This window comes from Moschus berezovskii, chromosome 26, assembly GCF_049115385.1.
Source record: "Moschus berezovskii isolate FMDL1 chromosome 26, NW_MosBer_1.0, whole genome shotgun sequence".
Lineage (NCBI taxonomy): Eukaryota > Metazoa > Chordata > Mammalia > Artiodactyla > Moschidae > Moschus > Moschus berezovskii.
This window is the reverse complement of record NC_142485.1, coordinates 31,914,181-31,941,673: the sequence shown is the minus strand read 5'-3', so window position 1 is coordinate 31,941,673 and position 27,493 is coordinate 31,914,181. Positions and strand designations below refer to the sequence as shown.

The window sequence follows — 27,493 nt, the reverse complement described above, 5'->3', positions numbered from 1 at the left end:
TTTGGTGGGTGCTTTTTAAGTCAAATTACGTATTTTAAGCATGCTACCTCTAATTGCATTGACATGTGAAAAGCTGCTTACTAAGCGTGTTCATGTAAATCATACTTTTATTCTATTCTAATACTCGGTTTATATAGCATGCCTTCTGTGAAAAAATTAAAATTATCCATTATTTTAAAGTAACAGGGAAGAAGTTTTAATGGAAGTAGATATTATTTTGTTTTGAGGATAAAATTGGAAGCTGTTTGACCCTACTCTAATGCCCTCGCAAAAATATAAACATGGAAGTATATGATCAAAGTAAGGAAATAAAGAGTTAACATTTCTTTTAAAACAAGAGGGCCATTAACTTTTAATAATGCTATCTCAAATATTTGTCTATAAATTGTGGTGATAATCAAAGATGAGCCTATGGGACTTTGCCTTGTAGTTCTGTTTGATTTGATAATTCTAGTAATCCCTGAAGAACGTTAGAAAAAAATAGTTTATGCTTACATTAGCAACTATTGTGAGACTGTAAAAATAACCTGGCAATCCCAAGATATAGTATAAGGGTGCAGCAGGGGTGGGAAGTGGTATCTAGGATTTTGTGTGTGTTTAAATCATTGCTTTTAGAGATGTTTTTAAACCTAATATATTTTTCTTTCTTAGCTAGAGAAAGAAATAAACTGGCTTCAGAAGGTTTAAAAATGAGACAAAACATTGCCTGCCTACTACAAAATGTTATGCAGCATCGTTTTCTTATTTAAAAAGAATGCTCTGGACTTCCCTGGCAGTCCAGCGGTTAAGACTCTGAGCTTCCACTGCAGGGGCACGGTTTGATCCCTGGTCAGGGAAGTTCCCATGCCACACACGGTATGGCCAAAAAAAGAAAAAAGAAAAAAAATGCTTCTCTTTTTGCTGCTAGGGTTTGATCTCCACACTGGACTTTACTAGATGGCATTCCAACCCCACATTCAAAATAAAGCAAATGTTTCTTCCGTCTAAAGTTGAATTTCTACCTCTTCATTCTTCATTTTCTTCCTGACAACATGCCTGAAACAAAACTGACAAAAATGATTATTCCCGCGTAAATTAGGGTTGAAAGCTTTGGAATCATATTCTGTGACCGTTGCCAGAGTTCTCAGTTTCTCAGAACTTTTTTCCCCCATCTTGTGAAATAGTAATAAATACTGACAGTGGAAGGTGGCTATGAGATTAAAGGAAATAATTTCTATTGAACTCATAGCATAGTGAGTTTTAATAAGCTTTACTGAGTGTAAATTTCCTTTGTGGATTTTCCCCTTCAGTGCGCAACCCCTCTTTTGCATTTAAGATCTATAAATTTACATTTTAACTTAGATGTTTAGTAACCCCTTCTTGGAATTATTGGGTAAACCTAATTTACTTATAGCTAGCAAAAAAAAAAAAAAGCCCCATAAAATAGGGGGGAAATGTGTAGTTTCCTTTTTTTCTTTTTTGTTTCTTAACATGGAGAGCATTGTCTTTTGAGCACACAGTATTTTTGAGTATCAGCTGTAAAGGAATTGTTATAGAGTATATATGGATGTGTTGGAATGCTTTAAAAAATCGATCCTAGCTAATGGAGGGAATATTTTCAAAGTGAACTGCTGCCATTCCTTCAGTCAACCACATACAGCAGAAAAAATTCAAGTAAACCTTGTAGAAAAGGCAAGCTCTTCCTTCTAGAATTAATGAGAGGTGCAGTGATCTTCCATGGGGAATCAGAATTTGAAAACACTTTTTCACATGAGCATTTTCCCTTCATGTCTAGAACCAGATAAGGAGACTAACTTTAGATGCACAGTATCCAAACAAGGTGAATGTACTGGGCACTGCTAGATAAGAATGTCCATCTTAACGTGAATATTTCTATTCTCCTTTGTAAAGACATATAGTTGGCAAAAGCCATGTTTGTGAGATCCCTAAAGACCGCAGCTCACTTGGGAGAGATGTAGCTAGCTTTCTCTTACATCAACTGCCCAGGGGAGACACATCCCAGAATAAGCCCCTCACTATTGTCCTTTGTAATGTTTTAGATGAGTTGTTTTATCTTGAGCAGATTTGTATTTTGTAAAACTCCAAGTGGTAAAGTATAACAGCATCAAGATTTTAGCAACTCTGTGTATATGTATATACCACATACACTATTCATATCCATATATATATGATATAAGATTTTTACCTATATCCTTATAATCTATATATAAGTAAGGTTCTGTCATGAGTCTGGGAATTTAATAAATGAAATTGACTTGTCTTTGATGTGCTTGAGTTTCAGAAAATTTAAATTATTTTTCAGGACACTAGAGTCAGTAATCAGTAATTATATTTAAAATAAATCAGTAATTATATTTAAAAAAATAAAACACACTTTTACAGCACAAACCCAGTCAACATTCAGTAAATATTGTATACTACAGCTCTTTAATACCTATAACCATGTTTTCCTTATTAGGCAGATAATGTACTTGCTTACTGATGAGGGTTTTGTGAGCTATGTGTATTTGGCATATATTTTGCATCTATTATAACAGTGATTTACTAGAAGACTTGGGTGAAAGAAAATATATTCAAGATTAGGTGCAAATGGCAATGCACCAGATTCAAGTAGAAGTTTCTTGTACTGACAAGTAAATTTTAATCATCTACATTTAACCTCACTTTTCAGAATCATTCAGATTTCCAACAGAAGGACATATTTATGGTAAACCCAACGCAGTCTTTGTGAACCTGAAAAAGATTTGTGAAAACAGCCTGCAATAAAAATCACAGATGCTTCATATAACACTACTTGATAGATATCACTTGCACCATTAAGAACTAAACGACAAAGGATGTAATTTCAGTTCTGGCATGCAATATTAATCGAAACCCTTTAAAACATCTTGCTGATGGGAACCATGACAACGTGACATTGAAGAATTATGAGCTAAAGACATCCATCTTAATCAGATTTTCAAAGTAAATGCCATAAAACATAAAGTTGTTCCATTCATCTTTACATTTTCGCATGTTTCGGTGGGAACATCATTTCCTAGTGTGTTGCCCTAAATGCAAAGAATACAATTCAGTACTTAAAGTATGAATTCAGTCTGGAGGATTGAAATACATTTTAACCAGCCACCCTGTAAACTCGGAATTCTTTCTCTAATAATGTACATTTCTATCTGTCTTTTATGCTACTGATACATTATCCTAGGTAAACAATTTAATTAAATGATAGAGACACTTTTGAAAAATAATTAGATGTATATTTGCCTTTATAAATTTATATATGAGAAGAGAAATGTTTTCAAAGACATCCCTATAGAAAGAAATTACGTTATGGGTATACTCAAACCGAACATCTTCTCTAGTTGCCCCCCACCCCCGCAAATTATTACTTTATTTGAGTAAATGGGAAAAGTCTAAAAATTAAGACCTCACAATAAAATAGCGTATCATAGTTTATAAAAATCCTGTATTACACATTATCTCTTTTAATCCTCACATTTTACCCACATTTTACAGATGAGGATTCAGAGAATTTGGAATGTGACATTGATTTGCTCGAAGTTCCACAGTTACTAGATTTCAGACAGGGAGCTTGAACCCCAGATTTGTATTTCCTGAACCTTAAATCCTCACATGACTATATTTGGAGCTAGGACCTCTAATGAAGGTAATTAAGGTAAAATGGTATTGGAGAAGACTCTTGAGAGTCCCTTGGACTGCAAGGAGATCCAACCAGTCCATTCTAAAGGAGATCAATCCTGGGTGTTCATTGGAAGGACTGATGCTAAAGCTGAAACTCCAATACTTTGGCCACCTCATGCGAAGAACTGACTCACTGGGAAAGACTCTGATGCTGGGAGAGATTGGGGGCAGGAGGAGAAGGGGATGACAGAGAATGAGATGGCTGGATGGCATCACTGACTCAATGGAGGTGAGTTTGAGTGAACTCCAGGAGTTAGTGATGGACAGGGAGGCCTGGCGTGCTGAGATTCATGGTGTCGTAAAGAGCCGGCCACGACTGAGCGACTGAACTGAACTGAACTGAACTGAAGGTTAAATGAGATCATAAGGGTGAGGCCTTGTCTGATAGGATTAGTGTTCAGATCCGGAGAGACCCCAGAGAACTCTGCTGGGCCCTGCAAGGACTCAGGGAGAAGGTAGCTACCTCAGCCCAGGTGGAGAACCCGTGCTGGAAACGGACTCTGCCAGACTTCAGTCCGGGACTTCTAGCCTCCACAAGCGTGAGAAGGTTGTTTCTTGTTGCTCAGATCGCCTCACGTGTGGTTTTCATGGAGCAGCCAGAGCAGAGCATATTTCAGGTCTTCCTTACTCTTCTCTGCCATAAATCTAGTGTTTATTTCCCTCTTCCATGGAAAATTTTAATCAACTGGCATTAAAATATTTGTAGACTCCTGAAATAAAAGTTCAGAAGATCTGGGCGTGAATACCTCAGTCACCAGCTTCTTTTTGAACCTCTGTTTTGAGAGGCAGGCTTCTAAATGCAATTAGCATCCTGTGGAAAGATGCAGGCTTCCAGCCTCAACATATCATGCTAACCATTTTAAAAGGTGCAGCCAAGATTCAGAAGATAGCCATCATTAATCTCCCAAACAGTCCCAGCTCCTCTCTTTTCTGTAGTACTTTACTTATGGAATGCTTTCCTATGCATGATCTCACTTTGATACTGGTCTTCATAATATCTTCCATATTTAGTGTTCTTTTCACTGTATCATCCTGCCCTTCATTGGTCTTCAGCCATTAAAGCAACAGAAAAACATATGTTGGAAAGAGGCATTTAGTGTTAACATACACACACACACACACACACATTATACTCTAGTTAATAATGACAGAGAAGGGAGTTCAGCAAACCTGCATGTGTGAGCTTAAACTGTAACTCTATTTCCTTTTTAATCAAAGAACATCATAACTTGGTTTCCACTTAACAGATCACCCTCATTGCAAATGCCAAGAATGGGAACGGGGCAGCGGGTTCGATGGAGTCTGTGTTGCGTCTACGTGATATTTAATGTTTGTGATAACAGCATCTCTGTTTAGTGGCCATGATGTGATTGGAAGGAAACTAAAAGTTTGATTCTATTTTAATGTAAAACATTAGCAGACAAGACTCAAGCTGCAGATAACAAATATGATATCAAATAATATGTTCATATAAAATAACTTTACATCAAATTTAAATTTACTTCAGACTTCAGTAGGTAAACTTGCTTGTGAAAACAACTACAAAAAAGCCAGAAAAGAACTTTCAAACTTAAATAAAACTGACCTGTTTTTTAAAAGTGAGGATGACAGTTACAGCACATTCAAAAAATTACAGCTAGTTAATCAATTTTAGGGAAAAGACATCCAGCCTATTTTATCTGAACCTTTTTCTGATTTCCATCTTTTAAAATATTTCAAGAATGGTAGAAAAAAATACGTGATTAGAGAATACATAGAAAGTATACACCCACCCTGCTCATCTGGTTCTCCCCAAATATTAACTCTGCCATTGATCTTTTTCCTTAGCATATTATATGACATCGTATGTGTTTACTAGGGGGCTTCCCAGGTGGCTCAGTGGTAAAGAATCCACCTGCCCGTGCAGGAGCCACAGGAGATGCGGGTTTGATCCCTGGGTTGAGACGATCCCCTGGAGAAGGAAATGGCAACCCACTCCAGTATTCTTGCCTGGGAAATCCCATGGACAGAGAAGCCTGGCAGGTTACAGTCCATGGGGTTGCGAAGCGTCAGACATGACAGAATTGACTTTCACTTTCTCATCATAAGGCAGCTTTTGGAAGAGAGCTCTGCATCTGTGGCTCAGCTGGTAGAGAATCTGCCTGCAATGTTGGAGACCTGAGTTCGATCCCTGGGTTGGGAAGATCCCCTGGAGAAAGGAATTCCCACTCCAGTATTCTTGCCTGGGAAATCCCATGGGCAGAGGAGTCTGGTGGGCTACAGTCCATGGGGTCACGACTGAGTGACTGAACACACACGATTTTTACTGCATGTATCTTAAGATGCCACTAGTTACAACATTAAGCAACAGAGTGGTTTATTTAGAAAATAAATACTGTTTTTAATATTTATAGCATAAGATACGGAGAAGGCAATGGCAAGCTACTCCAGTACTCTTGCCTGGAAAATCCCATGGATGGAGGAGCCTGGTGGGCTGCAGTCCATGGGGTCGCTAGGGGTCGGACACGACTGAGCGACTTCACTTTCACTTTCACACATTGGAGAAGGAAATGGCAACCCACTCCAGTGTTCTTGCCTGGAGAATCCCAGGAACGGGGCAGCCTGGTGGGCTTCCGTCTATGGGGTCACACAGAGTCGGACACGACTGAGTGACTTAGCAGCAGCAGCAGCATAAGATAATGTGGTAGAGTAGTTATGATATGAATTAACTTAGTAGCACTTTCATTATATGTGAATTAGTTTTTTTTTTAACTATATGTCCCGTAAACATTTATAGGTATAACTTGAGATACTAGGGTAAGATTTTAAAATTACCTTAAGTTTTTAATAAGGGAAGCCAACGGCTCAGAATCCACCTGCAATGCAGGAGACACAAGAGATGACAGTTTGATCCCTGAGTCGGGAAGATCCCCTTGTGAAAAATGGCAACCCACTCCAGTTTTCTTGGCTGGAAAATCCCATGGACAGAGGAGCCTGGAGAGCTACAGTCCATAGGGTTGCAAACAGTCAGACACGACTATAATATAACATACACCAATATATTTCAAGAAAATATTGAAAAGTACGTGAAATAAAGAGAATTTTAAAGCTAAAACACTTTAGAATTTATTATATGACCCCACTATACCCCACAACCACAACTATTCTTTGACAGAGGAGGAAAAACTTGAGGCTCAGAAGTTAGTTGGTTTATATGTGATTATATTTAGTTAATTAAAGTAAGTACTCAACTGCATATTTCCTGTTTTCTCTTCTAGTACTTTTTCTTATATACCAGACATTTTCTTTGTGATGGAGAATATGTTGTCTGAAAAGCATAACAAGTTCTGCGTTATTTGCAATATTCAAATTGCTTTTTTTATTCTTTATAAGCCACTTACCACATAGTTGTAGCTTTTAGTTGCCTTCCAGCCTGTTCTTATCCATATTATAAATATGTGCTTTATTTATATCATATCATATCATATACTCCATTTAAAGTCAATAAAATTTAACTGCACTAAAATCAAATGCCCATTAGGAAATCAGAGAGGAGAGAAAAGTGTTTATTGATTGTATGTCAGCAGTTCTTCCTTGTCACAATTGGGACAGGTTCTTCCTTTTTTGCTTGCTCCCTCAGGTAAATTATTTTTCAATGGGCAGAAGAATATCCTGAAATGTATACTGAGACATTTACAAGATACTTAGATCTATTTTTCTACTCATGTGTAAGTTTTAAGTACTTTCCTGTAAACAATTACTATGAAAAACAAAGAATTCTGTAGAGGATAATGTGTTAGTGGCATTATTGGTGGTTTAGTTGCTAAGTTGTGCCCAACTCTTGTAACCCCATAGACTGTAACAGCCTGCCAGACTCCTCTGTCCATGGGATTGTCCCATGGACAAGAATACTAGAGTGGGTTGCCATTTCCTTCTCCAGGGGATCTTCCCGACCCAGGGATCAAACCCAGGTCTCCTGCATTGTAGGCAGATTCTTTGTCGACTAAGCTATGAGGGAAGCCCTAGTGTTAAGGATATTGAAAGAGGAACTGCTTTAACAAGTGGAAGGTATTGTTTCCAAGCACTGACACTTTAGATTCGGTACACACTTTTGAGCAGCATAGAAACCAGAATATCTTCAAAGAGAAGTTTTTGCCGTTCAAGAGAACTTACCTTTAAAATGAAACAGCACCCCCAAAGGCTGCTTTCCAATAACAAAAAAGAGAATAGCAGAGATAGTTCATATGAAATTAACAGGAGATGAAGAAGTTTAAATTCTGTATAATTTGACAGCCATGTCACTTGCTCCTTGGAAGAAAAGCTATGAGAACCCTAGACAGCATATTAAAAAGCAGACATTACTTGCCAACCAAGTTCCATCTAGTCAAAGCTATGGTTTTTCCAGTAGTCATGTATGGATGTTGGACAATAAAGAAAGCCTAATGCCGAAGCACTGGTGCTTTTGAACTGTGGTGTTGGAGAAGACTCTTGAGAGTCCCTTGGACTGCAAGGAGATCAAACCAGTCCATCCTAAAGGAAATCAGTACTGAATATTCATTGGAGGGACTGATGCTGATGTTGACGCTGTAATACTTTGGCCACCTGATGCGAAGAACTGACTCATTGAAAAAGACCTTGATCCTGGGAAAGATTGAAAGCAAGAGGAGAAGGGGATGAAGAGGATGAGATGGTTAGATGGCATCACTGACTTGATGGACATGAGTTTGAGCAAGCTCTGAGAGTTGGTGATGGACAGGGAAGCCTGGCGTGCTGCAGTCCATGGGGTCTCAAAGAGTTGGACACGACTGAGCAACTGAACTGATTGATGAGCATGGTATTAGGAACTGTATAGAAAGCTATTTATGTAGCTCCAAATAAAACTCTATTCTTGCTTTCTGGAACTCTCACTGAATGTATACTGACCTTTCTTTCATTCTGTTTTTTGTCTGTGAATTACTCTTTTATACTTAGACAGTCTGTCTTTCTGATGCCATCTGGGTGACTTCCCCAGATCTCTTTTCCAACTCACTGGTATTCTCTCCAGTTACCTAATATATTGTTCGAACTGCCCCGTGAGTTTCTAACTTCAGTGTCAGCATACGCATTGTACCATTTTTTATATAACTTTTTTTTTATAACACCTCTTCTTTTTTCATGGTGTTTTATTCATATGTTCTTAATTCCTTTTAAATCTGTAAACATTGTAAACATGCTTGTCACTTTATCTAATAGCTGCATTATCTGAAGTTCGGGGGAGAAAAATTCTTGCTTTTTGTTTGTAGAATTTGACCCAAGGTAGATTGTTTTCTTTTATGTTAAATAATTTTAGACTGTAAATTCATTAAAAGTAGGGTTTTATCTGTAGGGTGGGAAAGGAGAGGAGAAGAAAGCACTTTGAATGTGTAAATATTTTTGTTTAATTTGGGCTCCATTTAATTGTGGTATGGCTAAGTACACATATTTTATTGACTCACATTTTTCCCATTTATAAGGAAAATTCGTGCTACTTAATTTTTATCTTCATAGGGAAGTAATGTCAATTAAATGTCTGCAATATGTATGATATTTTCTAAGCAATGGAGATATTTTTAAATATGATTTATTATTTTCAGTCATAAAATACTTTGTAATATACCTTTGCCAATAGGGCCTGAAATGTAGTCAGATGAGGGAGGTATTGTTTCCTAAGCTTGCCATTAGAAAATCAAGGAAAAGCAACCACTGAGTTAGTTGACAATGCAACAAAAGATTAAGCTAAATCCAAGAATTACATTAGAATTTCAAACACAAAAGCTAATTGTGATTCAATCCTTGTACACTTAGATTGTCCACTCCAAACTCTGGTCACTAGCAGCCCTATTTACCGAGACCTGGAAACAACCTAAGTGTTCAATGACAGTTGATTGGTTTAAGAATATGTGATATATATTTTGACAATGGAATATTACTCAGCCTTAAAAAAGAATGAAATATTACCATTTGCAGCAACATGGATGGATCTAGAGAATTTTATGCTTAGTGAACTATGTCACAAAGAAAGATGAATACTGTATGATATCATTTCTATGTGGAAAGTCTAAAAATAATTCATACTAATGAATCCATATTGTTGCTGTCGTTCAGTCCCTAAGTCGTATCCAACTCTTTGTGACCCCATGGACTGTAGCACGCCAGACTCCTCTGTCCTCCATTGTCTCCCAGAATTTGCTCAGGTTCATATCCATTGAGTCAGTGATGCCATCTAACCTCATCCTCTTCCACCCACTTCTGCTGTTGCCTTCAGTCTTTTCCAATGAATGAATCTGAATACAAAACAGAAACAGAGTCGCAGACATAGAAAACAAGCTTATGGTTACCAGAGGGGAGAGGGAGGAAGGAAGAGACAAATGAAGACTATCAAATTAACAGATATAAGCTACTACACACAAAATAGATATGAAACAAGGTTTTATTGCATAGCACAAGGAATTATACCCAATATCTTGTAATAACCTGTAATACGATGTGAAAAAACCCTGAATCATTGTTCTGTGTATCTGGACCAATGCAATATTGTAGATCAACTATAAGCAAAAATTAACAGGGTAATAAGATATATAATATCAAAGTATTTTATGTGCTTTGGTGATCTGTTTTAAGAAAGAGGTCAGTTTTGCAGAAAACTTCAGTTTTGTTTGAGACAGCTGGGAGAGAGTAGATACACCCAGAAGTCAAGTGAGAATGAACAAATTTTGTGGTAAAGAAACAAGGGCTTTAACCTAACCATTGCTAATCCCAGTAAATGGACGTGGGCCCTCCTAAATGTGTGCCCAGGTCAGCATGGTCGGTGTATCTTTTTGTAAACTCTGGGGAGTAGGAGGAGGCTAGAAGCAGAGTTTATTCATATATTCAAGTTGCTGTCTTTGGTATCCAAGAGTTCTCGAGCCATAGAAAGAAGGCTGCTTCTCTGGTTCTCCAGGAGTGTTTCGCGTTCCTCTCCCCTTGCCCCAGCCCTTGCCCTTCCCTTTCATCCCTCTGCTTCCTCCCCCCCCACCTCCCCATCTTCATCTTCATCCCTTCATCCTCATCCCCCCATCTGTACTTTGTTAACAGACTCTACTCAGACTGCAAAGTTATTTGAAAGCAGCACAGCTATCAACCCCTAGCTTCTAAGTCTCTTCCAAAATGGAGGGTTTCTTCCCTGTTGGTCTTTGCAGCGAGCCCGCCACTCCGAGTTGCTGGGGAGGAAGAACAGGGCAGAATAGGGGAGGAAGGCGGTGGGGCCCAGCCACAGGGGCAGCTGGTCAAAGCAAGCTCTTTCTCCTCTCCTCTCGCGTCACCCCCACCTTTCAGCATCTCCCACCTGGGCAGGGGCACATCTGTGGACAGACACCCACACAGAGGTATTTCTGTCTCCCAGGAGCTGGTCTTTTCTCTCCCTGCTTTCCTGTTTGGAAGTCCATTTCCACTCGGGTCCACAGAGACCACAGCCCAAGGCTGTGAACCAGAGCGAGCTAGACTGAACTGCACTTTACTGTCTGCAAGTTGTCTGCAGTGGCTTTTAATTAAAAACAAATAGCAAATATGCCCAAATAGGCTAAAAAAAAAAAGACGTTCCTTTCCTTTTTTTTTTAATTCTTGACACAATGTTCTGGTCATAGTAGATGGGAAAAAGAGACGCTGCCACATTTCATGAGTGAGAGATCAGATTCCCTCATCTCTGGGAACCGCCGAGGCTGTAGTTTATTTTTGATTCCTCCTGTGACATTTCTGAGTCTTGCTTTGTTGCTGTGAAAGGAAAAGCGTTTCCTCTTCAGAGATATTGGATAGCATGTTCTTCCTTCTTGTGAAATAGTATTAGCTGCCGGCAAGGCTGTTGAGTTCCTTTGTTTTCCCTCAAGATATTCTACCCTGAAGCTGGTTATTTCTTCCATTAATAAGTTGCCTTTTAGCTCTTCCTGTATATGTCAGGCACTGTATCTTTTAGGTTCCCTCAAATAGGCACTATGAAATAAATGAAGCTAAGAGAGAAATATAACTTATTCAAGAAAATATCCCATGAAAAATAAATTGTCGTGTGTCTCTCCCATGTGTCATGGCCCTTCCACCTCACTGGTTTATACAGCAGAGTTGCTGTTCAGGAAAGTTGGCAAGTTTCTTTTCTTCCTCCTCTGAAGCTCAGGGACTATGCCTTACATTTGCCTGGAATTGGGTTTTATAGGTTGATTAAACTGGAATCTACTCCACTGTCAAATAGTTTTTTGTGGTCTAATAGTCTGCATGCCTTATTGCCTTACCGGATCTTCCACCTTTCTGTGTATCTTACCCCAGGCTGATAGGTTTCATGGGACAGCCTTCAATGCTCTGTCAAAGACCTGACTTCTTTGGTGGCAAGGAGCTGAGCAAAATGAGCGAAGTCTATGTAATATTTGTTAATGTAATGTGAATTTGAAAAGATATTGGCTATCATCTGTGTTCAGTTTATCAAATAAAAATCAGAAACTGTTAGGCTATCATGAAAGATATATGACCTGTAGAAACTTGGACAAAGAAAGATGAGCTGAAAAAAACAGCACTAGTTAGGTATAGTATATAATTTCTAGAAGTGCAGTGCCAAAAATTTTATTTTTTAAAAAAAGTAGGGAAGACTGTTTGGAAAAATTAATCTACATCTTTTCTAAAATATCTAATTTGGAGCATTTCTAATCATAAACTTTAAAATATAAGGAAAACATACTATATTTGGCAAGCTGTAATATATATTTTATGTATTGCTCATATCATATATGCTTATGTATTTTATGTAATCGTTCCATTATTTGCACATCTTAAAAGGTAGATTTTAAATATTAGAACATCTGCCATGGTTCAAAAGAAATATTCCAGAAATTCAATTTTTGAAGCGAGTTGCATGCTAACCTGCTTGGATGAGATGACAACCCCCCCACCCCCACCCCCCACCGCCCGCCAAGGTCCTGTTAATGCGTAAATATCACCAACCATTCAACATGTTTTTAGGAGTCTTTGAATAAGGCTTAGTAAAGGTACTGATAAATCCAAAGAACTTTAAGTTAGAGTCCTGCCTTTCCAGATCTAAGAATTTAGTTGGGGAAACACAATACAAGATGTGTGACTGAATTATTGCTCTGTTTACCTGAGACTAAGCATGACATCAACTATAGTTCAGTAATAAAAATAGAAGGCAACGTGAGAAGGCTCCATGTTTACTTCAACTCACCCTTCATTGACTTCTTCACAAATAATCATTCATTCAACAAGCATCCATTGAGTATTTATCATTGTGTGGTCCTTAGGGATTCTCTCTGTAGACAGTCTAACAGGGTACACGAGACCTCTAAAATTAGTTGTAATACAGAGAGGAAAAGGAGAAAGGGCCATGGGAAAGAGAGATTAAAAAAAACTAAAGAGATTCAGAGAAGAAATAACTGACTTCTGTTTGAAGAAAACAGAAGTAGGGTCGTGTCATCATCCTTAGAGCTTAAAATACACAGGGTTTGGATACAGAAAGGTGGAGGAAAATGTCTTTCAGATAGAAGCCACTGTACAGAAATCAAAAGATGTGGGGGATGTACTGGGTACAGCAAGCTTGACTAGGACAAGGATACATCAAGAGAATTCATGGAAGAAACATTTGCAGAAATATCTGGGGGACTATCTTGGACAAGGAACACATTGACCTTTAGAGTTCATTACAAGTTTTATAGGCACTAGGAAGCCATTTGGGTTTTCTAGGAATAAAATGACATGTTCAGAGCTATGTTTCAGGAACATTGAACTTGGTGACTCTGTGAGGTCCCATCTAAAACTTTTTCTCAAGTCTATGTAAAGCCTGTATCAGTGAATTAGCTTAAAGCGAAGTCTATGGTAGATGTTTTGGCTGTTCTCGTGTGGACCTACCCACTTACATTAGATTTTTATTGCTGGTCTCCAAGTCTAAACCCTTGTGCCCACTTCGAACCTTGGTTATAAAACTTTGCCCTGGATGTTCATGTCTTCCTATGAGGTTAAATGAGAATGTTCTCTTTGTCCTCGATACTTTTCTTAAGCAAGTTTTTTGAACTTCAGTTCAGTTCAGTTCAGTCTCTCAGTCGTGTCCAACTCTTTGCAACCCCATGAATCACAGCACGCCAGGCCTCCCTGTCCATCACCAACTCCCGGAGTTCACTCAAACTCATGTCCATCGAGTCAGTGATGCCATCCAGCCATCTCATTCTCTGTCGTCCCCTTCTCCTCCCACCCCCAATCCCTCCCAGCATCAGACTCTTTTCCAGTGAGTCAACTCGTTGCATGAGGTGGCCAAAGTATTGGAGTTTCAGCTTTAGCATCAGTTCTAAGGACACCCAAATCATGTAATTGATCACGTTTCCCTCTTTGTGCTTGCAACAAAGCAATTTAGAGCCAGATTTATACCCTGATAAAAATGAGTAGGGACTTCCCTGATGGTCCAGTGGTTAAGAATCTGCCTTCCAGTGCAGGGACAAGAGTTCAGTCCTTGGTCCCACATGCAGTGGGGACCCATGCAGTGTGGCAACTGAGCCCACATGCCACAGCTAAGAGAAAAGCCCACACACCCCAACAGAAGATCCTGCATGCCACAGTGAAGACCTGGCACAGCCAAATAAATAAATAAATACTTTTTAAAATAAAATAAAAGAAAGATCCTTTTAAAAAATAAAAACAAAAAAAGTGTAAAACCATAGAGTTGGAATTCATCCACTCATTTCATATTTGGCTTTATCTTTCCTACTTTCCATTTTCTTTTATTCTGTTGTCTTCTCTGACAGTGTTAAATTTTATTTTATCCTGTTATGCTTTATAAACATAATCGATCTGAAAGAAGTTGGTATAGATAAATACATGCTCCAGCTACTTCTCACGTCCTGTAAGCTAGAATCTCTAGAACTAGGATTGACCTCCAATTTCATCCTCAGATTTTGCTTCTGTTTGTGGTCTCCTGCAGAATTTAAATTTCTGGCCATCCATTCCATCTTGCTCAGACTCTGCACTTACTCTGTTCTGTCAGATTTTAAATTGAACCTAACTTTCATTATCTGGGTTTGTTTCACTGGTGGTGAGGTTTCCATGGTGGCTCAGTGGTTAAGAATCCATCTGCCAGTGCAGGAGACATGGGTTCAATCCCTGTGTTGGGAAGATTCCCTGGGGAAGGAAATGGCAATCCACTCTAGTATCCTTGCCTTGAGAATTCCACGGACAGAGGAGTCTAGTGAGCACCCACTGTTTATATTTTTATTTAGTATATTAAGCATACTAAGTATATTTTATTTAAGTATATTAAGCCTCTAGAAACTAACATAATATTGTAACTCAACAATACTTCTATGAAAAATTTAATATTCTTTTAAAGTTAAAAAAGAATAATAATCTTAAATTCAACATATTGAAATATATGATGATAATAGATCTTAAATCTTTTCATGTTTCAATAACAGTGTTCATAATAATTAACCATTTACACAGTGCTTTTACCTGTTACTGGTTTAGCAGATCCTTGAAATATAAAAGCTTGATAAATGTCTGTGGGATGAATGACTACGTGTGTGCATAAGTGGATGAATGTGTGCATTTCATTGAATTCTTAGATGGCACTGATACCTTGGTGGGACAGTATTATTTCCCACAATACAGATGAGGAGACGGAGACTCACTTTCATGACACCTGACAGAGTCAGGAAGTCAATTTGTTATCCTGACCTCTACTACATAGCTCTTTCTCAGCATAGTATAATATCTGATGTATCATTTATTCTGTGTGTAACCCATCTATAATGTAATTCCTTTCTTTCATGAAGCTGTACTTAAAAGCATGGAGTCATTTGCCCCGTTCATCTACTCTTTTTAGGCACAATCTTAATACTTTTCTTTTCAAGACATTTGTTTTTTCTCTCTTCATTATGAGGACAACCTAGTTTAGGCCCTCATAACTGTAGCTTATTATATCATCCTATAAGCATTTTCTTGAAATGTTCCTTGAAGACCTCTGTAGCCATTCGGACCATACGCACTGATGCTAGGAACAGCAAAGCTAATTAGTTAAATGATGTGCTTACGGGCATGCTAAGTCCCTTCAGCCATGTCCAACTCTCTGTGAGCCCATGGACTGTAGCCCACCAGGCTCCTCTGTCCATGGGATTCTTCAGGCAAGAATATTGGAGTAGGTTGTTGTGCCCTGCTCCAGGGGATCTTCCTGACCCTGGGATCAAACCCATGTCTCTTTTACGTCTCCTGCATTGGCAGGCGGGTTCTTTACCACTAGCACCACCTACCTGAATGGTAAATCTTCCATGAATTTTAAACTGTCTGTTTTCTTTTTCTCACCTGATTAAAACCATATTTGTATTGTAACCCTGCCGTTCCTTCAAAGGCTGATTCACTTTAACTGATATTTGAACACCCATAATTTTTCATGAGCAGCAAACCAATGGGCCAAGTAAGATTTCTGTAGTTTCTAGTATGGGAATCTTCAAGAAGACTGCAAGGAAGCAGCTCTGTTTCATGGATTTAGGTGTGATTTCTGCCTTTCATTTCAAGAGTAAGAAATTATTAGTTGTTAAATGGTATGATGTGGATTATTAGGGCCACTGGAAACATGCAGTGATTACTGGTATTATATACTATGGGAGGAGTTATTTTAATTGCCGTGCCCTGTAAAGAGGTTTGATAATATACATTCACACTATTAACATGTCATGTATCATTCCATGCCACCAGAATTATAATGTTTGACTGTGTTATTTGGCTTAGCAATCACTGCTGGAGTTCACATTGTAGATGAAAGATAGCCTCTGCGTTTCCTATTCTCTTTTAATACGTGCATTTATATTAATAGCATGATTTAATACATCACTTCAAAATTATATTGCACTTTGAACTGCATTTAGTCAAAAATTGACATCTTATGTGCGCGGAACCATAATAAGTTTAGCATTAAATTAAGGAGTCATCTGTCTGTTGGCTAAAATATAGTGTTTGTGAATTCTGGCATGTCCAAAGCTAGGTAATGAGATTGAGACGTAGGTCTCAGATGTTGCATTCATTTGTGCATTTTAACTTATGGCTTATTAGCTTGAGGGACTTTTTTGCCCGGCTACAGCCAACTGTTGTATTTATATTTTGAAGCTGCTGGATCCGCTAGGATTCTGGTTTGAAACAAAATGTTCGTACCACTGACACAGTGACATGAGCCACTGTGGTCACCTATGACTTACTCCAGAATGTACTTCTACTGCATACTGTGAAATTGGAAAATCTGTTCTGTGTGTGTTCTAATGGATGTAACGGTCATTAAGTATATGAGTCTTCTGACGTTGTAATCAGCTGTGATTCAGTCTGTTAAATATCCATGAAACAACATCTGCTTCACAGAGTGACCTTCTGCTAAAGAATACTTAGCGTCTATTAGTAGATCACAGTGCAGATCTGCCTTATTTGAAATGCACTAAACTAGAGTAGTCGACTACTGTTTAGCAACGAGCTTGTAATAATTTATTGCAGTTAAATAAAGCTTAAAAAAACTCCATTAAATAATTATAGGAATTATATGCATTTCCAAAACCTTTGTGTTCTACTGAAATTACCCATTTAATTTCAGGGTTGGTTTGTTAAAAAAAAAAAAAAAAGCTGAAATGTAAAGGCACATTAGGGGAGCTGTCAGATGCTGTTTTCTGTAGGTGTTAATAAAACCAGATGAAAAAAAATCTGAAACAAATTAAAACCAAAAGCAATTTTACCATCTGTTGTAGATTAATTAGAACTTTGCGTATCAAGGGTAAACTTGCTCTTAGAGAATGTCACTGAACACCCGCCTAATAGAATAATATGCAAATATATTAGGTAATGGATTTCTATGCCATTTTTAATGCTAATGGATCTATGGTGGATCCCCAAGAAATTGGTAGTGTGAATAAATGTGTATGTACACATACACGTATGTATAATGAGTTTCCTTTTCTTTTTTTCAGAGCAACCTGCAAACAACCAAGGCCAGTCCACCCTACAGCCTTTGCCACCTTCCCATAAGCAGCACTCTGCACAGCATCATCCATCCATCACTTCTCTCAATAGGAACTCCCTGACCAATAGAAGGAACCAGAGTCCGGCCCCGCCGGCTGCTTTGCCCGCCGAGCTGCAAACCACACCCGAGTCCGTCCAGCTGCAGGACAGCTGGGTCCTTGGCAGTAATGTACCACTGGAAAGCAGGTGAGTCCCACAGGGGAGGCTTGCGGAGGATTTGACTGTTAGGACCACACAGTTTACCCGCATGGAGAATGCATGTTTGACAACAGTCAACAAACTATTTTTTTAGCATCTGAAACAGAAAGATAAGCTGGACCAACCCTTCCCTCAGTAAGAGAGATTTACGCTTTACAATATTGTGTTAGTTTCTTGTGTATATGTATATATCCCCTCCCTCTTGAACCTTCCTCCTGCCCACCCCCATCCCACCCCACTAGGTCACCACAGAGCATCGAGCTGAGCTCCCTATGCTGTAGAGCAGGTTCCCACTTGCTGTCTGGTTTACACGCGGTAGTGCATATGTGTCGGTCCTAATCTCCCAATTCATCCCTCCCTCTTCTTCCCCTGTTACGTCCACATGTCCGTTCTCTGTGTCCGCGTCTCTGTTCCTACCCTGCAGTTAGGATCATCTGTACCATTTGTCTAGATTCTGCATATACTAGTTAGTATACGATATTTGCTTTTCTCTTTCAGACCTCACTCTGTATGACAGACTCTAGGTCCATCCACATCACTGCAAATACCCAATTTCATTCGCTTTTATGGCTGAGTAATATTCCTTTGTGTGTATGTACCACATCTTCTTTATCCATTCATTTGTCAATGGACATTTAGGTCGCTATTGTAAATAGTGCTGCGGTGAACACCAGCGTGCATCGTTATTGAGTTATGGTCTCCTCAGGGTGTATGCCCAGTGGTGGGATTGCGGGATCATATGGTATTTCTATATTTACTTTGGTAAGGAGCCTCCATACTAGTTTTCCATAGTGGCTACACCAGTGTACCAACAGTGTGGGAGGGTTTCCTTTTCTCCACCCTGTCTTCTCTAGAGACAGGGCCACATTCCTGGTGCTCTTTTGGTTGTTGGGGCAGTGCACTTTGCCATCCTTTTCACACTTGGTAGTCTATGAGAGATAAGGAAAAAGGGCTTCAGTGAAACTTCTCCTTGCTACCATTATTTCTCTTATCTTCAGATTCTCAGGCATGTGGGGAAGAAGGGGTAGAGGTATGAGGGTGATTATGCTCAGTCCCAGGATGCGGTGATTGTATTGTGCATCTACTGGGTTCTAGATGCCCCTGATTCTCACAGGCTCCATTGTGTCCACTGCACCCTAAAATCATAGTGGACTTTCACAGATGATAATTCAGCGTAAGTCAGATGACCATTTGCTACAGATAGTTTAGTTTCTTGCAATGTGAGGGAGATTTCAAGCTCCTTCCAGCATTGTTCCCGTTCGTGCCTAGACCATGCTATTAGGAGAAGCTTCCTTATGATGAACTCAACTTCTGTTCCTGACACTCCCTTCCTCTGATGGTCATCGTGCAGTTGGGAATGTGTGATTCCACAGAGCCGTTTTGCCCCATCTCCACACCATGGCCCATGGGCCCTTCTCAGTCTTCCCTTCCAGAAGCTTTGGCAGCTTGGTGCTTTTTCTCTAGCATATGCTGATGTTTCCATGAGGTTCTTAACAATTACGAGTTCTAGCACAGCTTGGCCCACAGTTAGCAACCTGCTCACACAAGAATACAGACCAGCTGGAGCTATTTCGAGCCAATCTATTTCATTTTTAAATATCTCCAGTTACAAAAAGTCTCATCTTCTTCCTTTGGTCAGGACCTCAACAGTCAGCATCTCCTTAGAGCTATGTATCACACGAGCAAAGGCTGTGGTGTCTTATCTCAGGGTCTCCTACTGGCAGCTTTGCAGCACAGTTCCCCTAAAACTCCTGTTAGTGTTTATTTCTTCCCTGCCCTAAGCTTCTCGTAGCTTCAGAGAAAAAGATTCATCTCCACATAAAGCCAGAAACCGGAGGATGCTGAACCTCCTGGAAGAATGTTCCCCCAGGTGTCTTGCCCTGTGGAGCTCCTGGCTAAAGTCAGCTTTGAAAATAATAATAATAATTATTATTATTTACTTATTTATTTTTGTTCACACTGGAAACTTGTTGTTGTCCCAGGGCTTTCTCTATTTGTGGTACCCAGGCTCCTCATCACAGTGGCATCTCTTGTTGCAGAACGCTGGCTCTAGGGCGTGTAGGCTTCGGTAGTTGCTGCATGCGGGTTAAATAGCTGTGGCTCCCAGGCTCTAGAGCATCAGCCCAATAGTTGTGTCTCTTAGGCTCAGCTGCTCCAAAGCATGTGGGATCTTCCTGGATCAGGGATGAACCTGTGTCCCCTGCGTTGGCATGTGGATTCTTAACCACTGAACTACCAGGGAAGTCCTAAAAGTCAGCATGTACATTAGGTCCGAAATGAAAAAGTGGGTCTCAGTGAATAAACTGCTGTTTTTTGCCATTAATTGTGTGACCTAAAGTAGTTCTGCCCTAAGGATGAGCAAGCAGGAGGTGCTCACAGTTAGTTGTCAACAATACAAATCTTTCTGGGTTTTCTTTTTACTCTTGAACTAAGAACAGGTTAAAAAGAACCCTTTTTGTCTACAGTGTCAGCCAAGAGTAGCTGGGTTTTATCATTTATTTTGTATTATTGAGCACTCTTCCTGGAGCAGTTAGGAAGAGAGAGTACAGAAGAAGTAGGCAAGCAGCAGATTTCTTCACTTAAAGACAGAGAGTCATGTGCACAGATTTTTTTATTCCTGAGGTTATTAGCACAGTGTCACTTAAATTTACCCAGTGTCATTAATTAGCACACACTAAACAACTAATCAACACTGATTCACTGTTGTCATTTGAAAAAAAAAATTTATTAGGAAAAAAGTAATTTTCCAGCTGAGACATCAAATTGAATATGGATAATTGCATTGTAGTTGATAATAAGTGTCTTGACAAATATTTATGAAATGTGCCAAGTTAGGTCATCAGAAATGTGTTAATGGGGGGGATGTGGTAGTTAGCACAAAAGCCTCAGAAACTGGTGATAGGAAAGATGGTATTCCTTGAAGCCATATCTTTTTTTTTTTTTCAGTTAATTAATTTGTTTATTTTTGGCTACTCTGTACTTGGCTGCTGTGCTCTGGCTTTTTCCAGTTATAGTGTGTGAGCGTCTCAATTGCTGTGGCTTCTCTTGTTGCAGAGCACAGCCTCTGGAACATGAGCCTCAGTCATTGCAGCTCCTAGGCTCGAGAGTAGCTGAGTAGTACCAGCTCAGTAGTTGCAACGCGCGGGCTTAGTTGCTCTGCGGCACGTGAGATCTTCCTGGATGAGGGACTGAACCCATGTCCCTTGCATTGGCAGGCAGGTTCTTAATCCCTGACCTCCAGGGGCATCCTGAAGGCTTAATTTGAAGTGCAGATATTTGGGATCATTGGAGGGAAATATACGGCGTGTTCTTATTATTCCTCGTATTGTGCTCATGAATATTTGTTGTTGGTGAGTGAGCAAAGAAAGTGGCTCTTTAGAAGAGAACCCATGGTGGCTATATGTGAAATTGTAACCGATTTCTCCAAATTCATACCATAAAAGAAATCACTCTCAGAGCACTTTCAAAGCTGTGCCATTTGAAATTCCATCTCAAAGCAGTACCACTCATGAACCATCAATGGAATTACATTTTATAGTTTTGTGAATTGACAAAGGAAGAAAATCTACTAGTTGATATTCTCACGCACATATATAGAAAGTATGATGAATCTAGACACTGTACATCATGCTAAAATATTTTAATCTGTGGTAGAGTTTTGTTCGTTTCTCCTTTCTCCTTTTCCAGTGTTCACACCTTATAATATTACTGATCTAAAGAAATGGCATTTCAACTTGCAGGCACTCAGTGAATCAACCTAAGCGGTGGTGAGGAAATTTCACACCGTACTGACATAGTGCCACTGTGGTTTCTTTAATAGTCTCACTTGGTTGGAACTCTTGAGGTGAAGAACCAGGCTTATTTATCATTGATTTTTCCTTTTTTAGTTAAGGTTCCCTATTGAGTATGATTCTCAGTTTCAACTATATTAACAACTTCATCCAGACTTGTGTCTGCCTTTAACTATTTTTTAATCTAGTTTAGAATTTCATCTTTGGCAATTATTGCTACTTATGATAAGTAAGACTTATCTTACTGTCATTTTCCTGAAACTGTCATTTAAAAGATATTAGCTATAAAGATTAAAATTCAGTTCTGTGCAGATAAGAATCTCTATTTTTTTCTCTTTGTCTCTTCCCTTTTTCCCCTTCCAGCATATAGAGATAATAGTTGGCAACAAGTGGCATGTAATAAGCCATTAAAATCTCAGTAATTCACATCTAAACTTGATACAGAAGACATAAAAGATATGTCCTGTCTGTTTCAATATAGCTTTCGTTTTGATTTATTAAAAAGCATTTTTTCCCCACCAGCAGATTCTTGCTTCCGTAAAAGTATTTCTTTCCTTTTGCTAATGAATTTAACATTTGCTACTGCTGGAGACTATCAATAGTATTGTGTCCTGTACATTTCTACCCAACAAACAGAATAGCTCTGGTCTCCCATCTCCAGTGAGTTTCCAGATCTAGAGTCATATTAAGATGCAAACAATTATTTGCCATTTATGAGTATATTCTTCTTATGTTATCATCACCTAGAAATAACAATCCGGGCATGGATAGAACACCAATACTTGCTTAGAATTTTTCTGATGACTCTTTTCCTTGGAGCTCAGTATTTCTTGTCTTTTGTATAATTCATTTTTAGGGCATCTGATAGCCTGTAGCTCATCCTTTGTTTATCTTATACTTCAGCTGCCTCAGTACATAATAATAGCTGCTACCAGAATACAGAGCAGCTGAGGAAAAGCTTGCACTTGACTCCGGATAGCAGTACTTAAAGGTGCAGTGCAGAGATGCTCACTGAGAAGCCTGACCTTCAGCAATTGTAAAGTTAATTGCCTGCAAGTTCCTCATTTATATATGTGAATTAAGTAGCTTAGTAGTTACCTATTAGATGTTAACCAAGTGGTTCATGTGTAGCTATTTAATAAAAGATTTATTAAAGTCTTGTTTTATTATGAAGTCTACTTTGGCATGGATAGCTCATTACTTATGTTCCCATAGCTTTTTACCTTGTAGCTCAGTAATGTTTTGCTAATTATTAATGTATGAAAACGCATATTCAATTACCTTTTTATTGCTGCATTTTTAATTTAAAGATCGAGATGTCTTAGGCTGCTTTAATGAGAAATCAATGGGTATATCTTTTTAAACAATATGTAAGCAGAAGTATGATGTACTAAAGCAAGGTATTTCCCTTTTTTCCCCTTTTATCTTCACTTTAAATTGTTCCAAGGAAAATGGAAGACAACCAGGGCTGAGTTAGCCTTGGCTATTAAAAATCTAGGCAGCAACACACATGCTGGCTGTTCAATGCCAGGGAAAAGCCTTCCCAGTTGAAAAATTGTACCTCAACCTGCAAGCTGATAACCAGCTACCTTCAGCAAGGTAGGAAGTAGTAAGATCCTGCTTTATTAAAGACACAGCTTTAAGTAAAATATCACTGGAAAGGTAATCCACTGACTTAATTTTACTAATTGATGCCATATCCTTTTTTTAATTGCAGTTTTTTGTTTACTTTCTAATCCTATTTTTTATTGGAGTATAACTGTTGAAGATATTTTGAGGAAAGCCAAGAACACCTGTGGGAAAAGAGAAAACCACAAAATATGGTAACAAGAGGTAACAATGAAAAAGCTCAGGTTTCAGAACATAAACTTCAAAGTCGGATGCGGGCCTCAGCTAAGAAATTTTTTGAGTCTCACCGTCTCCGTTTGTTTTTTTTTTTATTGTTTTGTTTGTTTTTACAAACACCCTGTAAACTCATCTAAAATTGCATATTAGTGAATAGTCAAAATCAAAGGGATTCCAAGATCTTGTGAAATACTTTGTCTTTAATAACTTTTGTTATTTGCTAAAAGGCCCATAGACGGATGTGTGTGTCCAGTTGTAAGAGTCACAGAGAGACAGAGGAGGACAGAGGTGTGGTACAAGATTTGCTAGGAGGTGTTTGTATTTAAGACTTGTCTCAATGTAACCAGAAGTGGGGTCTGGCTGCTCACATTTCAAAAGCTGTTGAAGAGGCCAGGTTAGTGGAAAGGAAAGTTTGCTTTATTTTGAGTGCCAGCCACCGAGGGAGGGGGTCAGTCTCCTGTCCAAAGTCCCCCTCCTCCTGACAATCAATGGGCAAGAGCTTTTATAGGCTGAGGGAGGGGGCTACATGCAGAAACAGCACAGTCGTCTCTGACAGCAGTCTTGATATTGGTCATCAGTGGGCTGGTCAGCATCATTTTGATTATTTTAGGTACAGTTAGTCTTCAGTTCCATGGGCGGTTTGTTTCCATTTCCTTGAAGCCAGTTCTCAGAATTGTGGCAGCTTATGTTATGGTTACTGCCTGGTCACCATGTAATGACCTTCTCCGTCTGGTGAGGGTTTCAGCATCTATAAGACAGCTCACAGGATATGGCTCAGCATATATCTATAGCCCTCGAGGAGGAACTGAAGGTCCTTGACTATGTTTAGTTAAACTATTATTATTCAGTCTCCTTTGGCTGTTTTCCTTTGTTTCTGCATGTTCTCACTTCTCTGATTAAACTTCTTCTTTGGCTAAAGTTTTTCCACAGACAAAAGGCAGGCTGAGGACCTGGGACATTTCATCCATTTGTAGCTTAAAAATGTATCTCAGTGAGAGGAGGATAACTCCAGAAGCTGCTGTGCTCTTGGCTCAGTGCCTGTGTCCTATCATAACCATATAATTTGTCGTCCAACCAGGACAGTATGAGAGTGACAGGACACACAGGAATTACAGGCCTAAACTGAGGCTGCTCTTGGCAAAGAGGCGTATGGTACCCCAACTAAGTTTTATTCCCAAGAGTGAAGTTCCTTTTTAAGTTCAAATTGTTTTACACATAAGGTAAATAATAACACAGAGAGGAAGTAAGAGAGGCAGTAGGAAGGCGGCCATTAGTTGAACATGTGTGATTCCTACTTTGAGATTTTCTAGATTTTATTGCCGATTTGTAGCAAATATTTAACCCTTCCCAGAAAAAAACTTCTGTTGGCCTCCAAAATATGTAATTCCTAGAATGATATGTAAAATAGTCGTCTTTCTTTTCTTCTTGCAATATCCAGAGAACAAGAGGGGGCACGAAGTAAATTGGTGTATTGAATGGCATTTTTGTCCAAAAAGTTGAAATGTAATTTCTTCAATGTCAGATGTTAAAGGCAAATCATATTAACTAAAAAATATTAGAGAAAATTTGATCCTGAATTTACTCAGAGAATGGACATCCGTGTCTCTCCGGTAGCATTATAATTTGGTTTCTGAAACCGTTCTGTTATATTGAAGGAGACCTCATTCTAAAGTGTGAGATAAAGATTCATAGATGATTACGAAGATAAGTGAAAGTGAAAGCATAATTTTTAAATGTGAAATTACTACTAACCAGTTGTAATGCTATAGCCTCCACTAGGTTGTTTCGCAGGCATCAGGCCGATACTTAAAATGAGAAAGTAGGCTGTGGACTAATTATAGCTCTAAAATTTTGACTCTCAGGAGGTTGTATTGATACATATCCCTGAAGATCTAGTAGATATATAAACACAGTTTAGCATCATGAGACAAACATGAGCTTTGCAGTCAGACCTGATTTTTAATCCTAGATCCATCATTTAAACTAGCTATATAATAATCTACAAATTATTTAAATCTGAGGTCAGTTTCCCATGCAATAATAATATCACCTCAAAAATGTTGTATTAAATGAAATAATGTAAGCAAAGCCCCTAGAACATGATGGGTGCTTCATAAGTGTTTTTTAATTTGACCAGATAATAACAACCATTTTACATAGGATAAGATAACCTAATTGCTTAAGAGTTGAGCAAATATCTTTTATCATTAAGTAGCTCTCTTCTCTCCAAAAACGAAAAACGTATATTTTAACTGGAGTATTTATGTCTAATTTATGTGTGAGGTAGTCTAAGCCTAAACCATAATTTTACCAGAATAAAATCTCTTGGTTTTTTTCACTATTCCTGTCATTCAGCAAAAAGAAGGTAAATTTATGCAGATAGGAACCCCAAGTCTGTTCATTTTGTTCTTGAGAAGAAAAAAGAAATCTTCAAATTATAATGAAAGCCAACTATTCATATCCCTGAAACATTTAATTAACTAAAGTAATAAATGTTTGGAATGAATCCATAAAAACCTTGATAGATGCATTGTCTTCACATCAGTCAGAAGTGAGACCCCAGTTGTGTTTTAAGGCTTTTAAAGCTTTAGGTATCTTTTGAGTATGATGAAGTTACTGTTCAATAGAGTAGGAGTGTTATTTTGTTTAATTGAGGTGAACCAGTTTTTTTTAATAGCAATTAAGATACCAAGAAAGTATGCATTAATCATTTGCTAAAGGCCTTAAATGACTTTTTGAAAGCATAATTCCCTCCAATTGCAAATACTGTGTACTCTGATAATGTCTGGTTTTGGATAACCAGCAATCTGTATAAAATATTCATATATGATAACCTTAATTTCCACGATACCTAGGGAAATGAATTCTTAATTACTCCTAACACATTTCTAGTCGCTTCTCTGAGCATGATCAAAGTAAAAGGTCAACTGTGCTGTTACTCTGGTCACAGCTAATGACTGTGATTTTTGTCATTACCTTTTTTCTGTATTTGACCTATTCATTATAAGGTACCTCTCTTCTTCCTCAGCAATTGTTTTTGGAAGTTTTTATAAAAGATTCTTTTACTCTTCACTGAGACTCTGTGAAAATATATTTCAGTCCTCTTTCCTTGATTGCGAGAGTATGTACCTGCGTGCGTTATCTCTGCTTAGCATCATCACTTCATGTTGATTTTATCTTTTTTCTAGAATACTTTTTTCTTTTTTGTCCAATTTCAAAACTACTTTTTCTCTCTAAAATTTCATCCTGTGGTTTCATCACCAGTGAACACTACCCTGTCAAAGACAGTTGCTTTTGTTTTCCTGTGCTTCTTCACTTTGCCCTGACTTACTTTCGCCTGTTTTACTTCTTTCTCCTCTCATTTCAAGCCCGAGTCTGTGTCCTATTACCCCATTCTCAGAATGCTTTCTTTTTAGCCCATAAGATTAAAATCTGGAACATAGTTAGCCAAATAAGTCCAATACATTCTATTTGGTAGCCCCTCTGGTTCTGCTGTGACCCTCTTTATGAGTTCTTAGAATCTCATCTCATATTCCGAGCCACTTACAATGCTGCTACCTAGGGATTCCCTGGCAGTCCAGTGGTTAAAACATCACACTCCCCACACAGGGGCACGGGTTCAATCCCTGTTTGGGGAACTAAGATCCCACATGCTGCACAATGCAGCCTTAAAAAAAGAAAAGTGGATTTTATAATACACACAGAGTGGGGGTTTTATCAAGTTTAAATAACATGTTTTCTCTGCACACTTTCAATAGGTCCTCAATAAGCTTTACTTAGAACACTCACCACGCTTTGGACTGGTCGCTTTCTGTTCTATTAAATGCTTCTTGCTCACCATCACACATCCGATTGACGAGGATACCTTCCACATCTCTTAAAACCCTGGAAAGCTTTTACTTTTCATCAGCTTACATCGACACCTGAAATTATTGTTTTCATAGATCATA

The 27,493-nt window shown here is 38.6% G+C and overlaps 1 protein-coding gene across 7 annotated transcripts in view; it reads left to right on the top strand.

Moving 5' to 3' along the window:
• TENM3 (teneurin transmembrane protein 3) overlaps positions 1–27,493 on the top strand; it is a 654,366-nt gene that overhangs the window by 437,921 nt on the left and 188,952 nt on the right. For all 7 annotated transcript variants that reach the window (XM_088832605.1, XM_055416368.2, XM_055416366.2 and 4 more), the window contains one exon: positions 17,658–17,895. In XM_088832605.1, the coding sequence (XP_088688731.1) occupies positions 17,658–17,895 (238 nt within the window). The remainder of the gene's footprint in view (positions 1–17,657; positions 17,896–27,493) is intronic.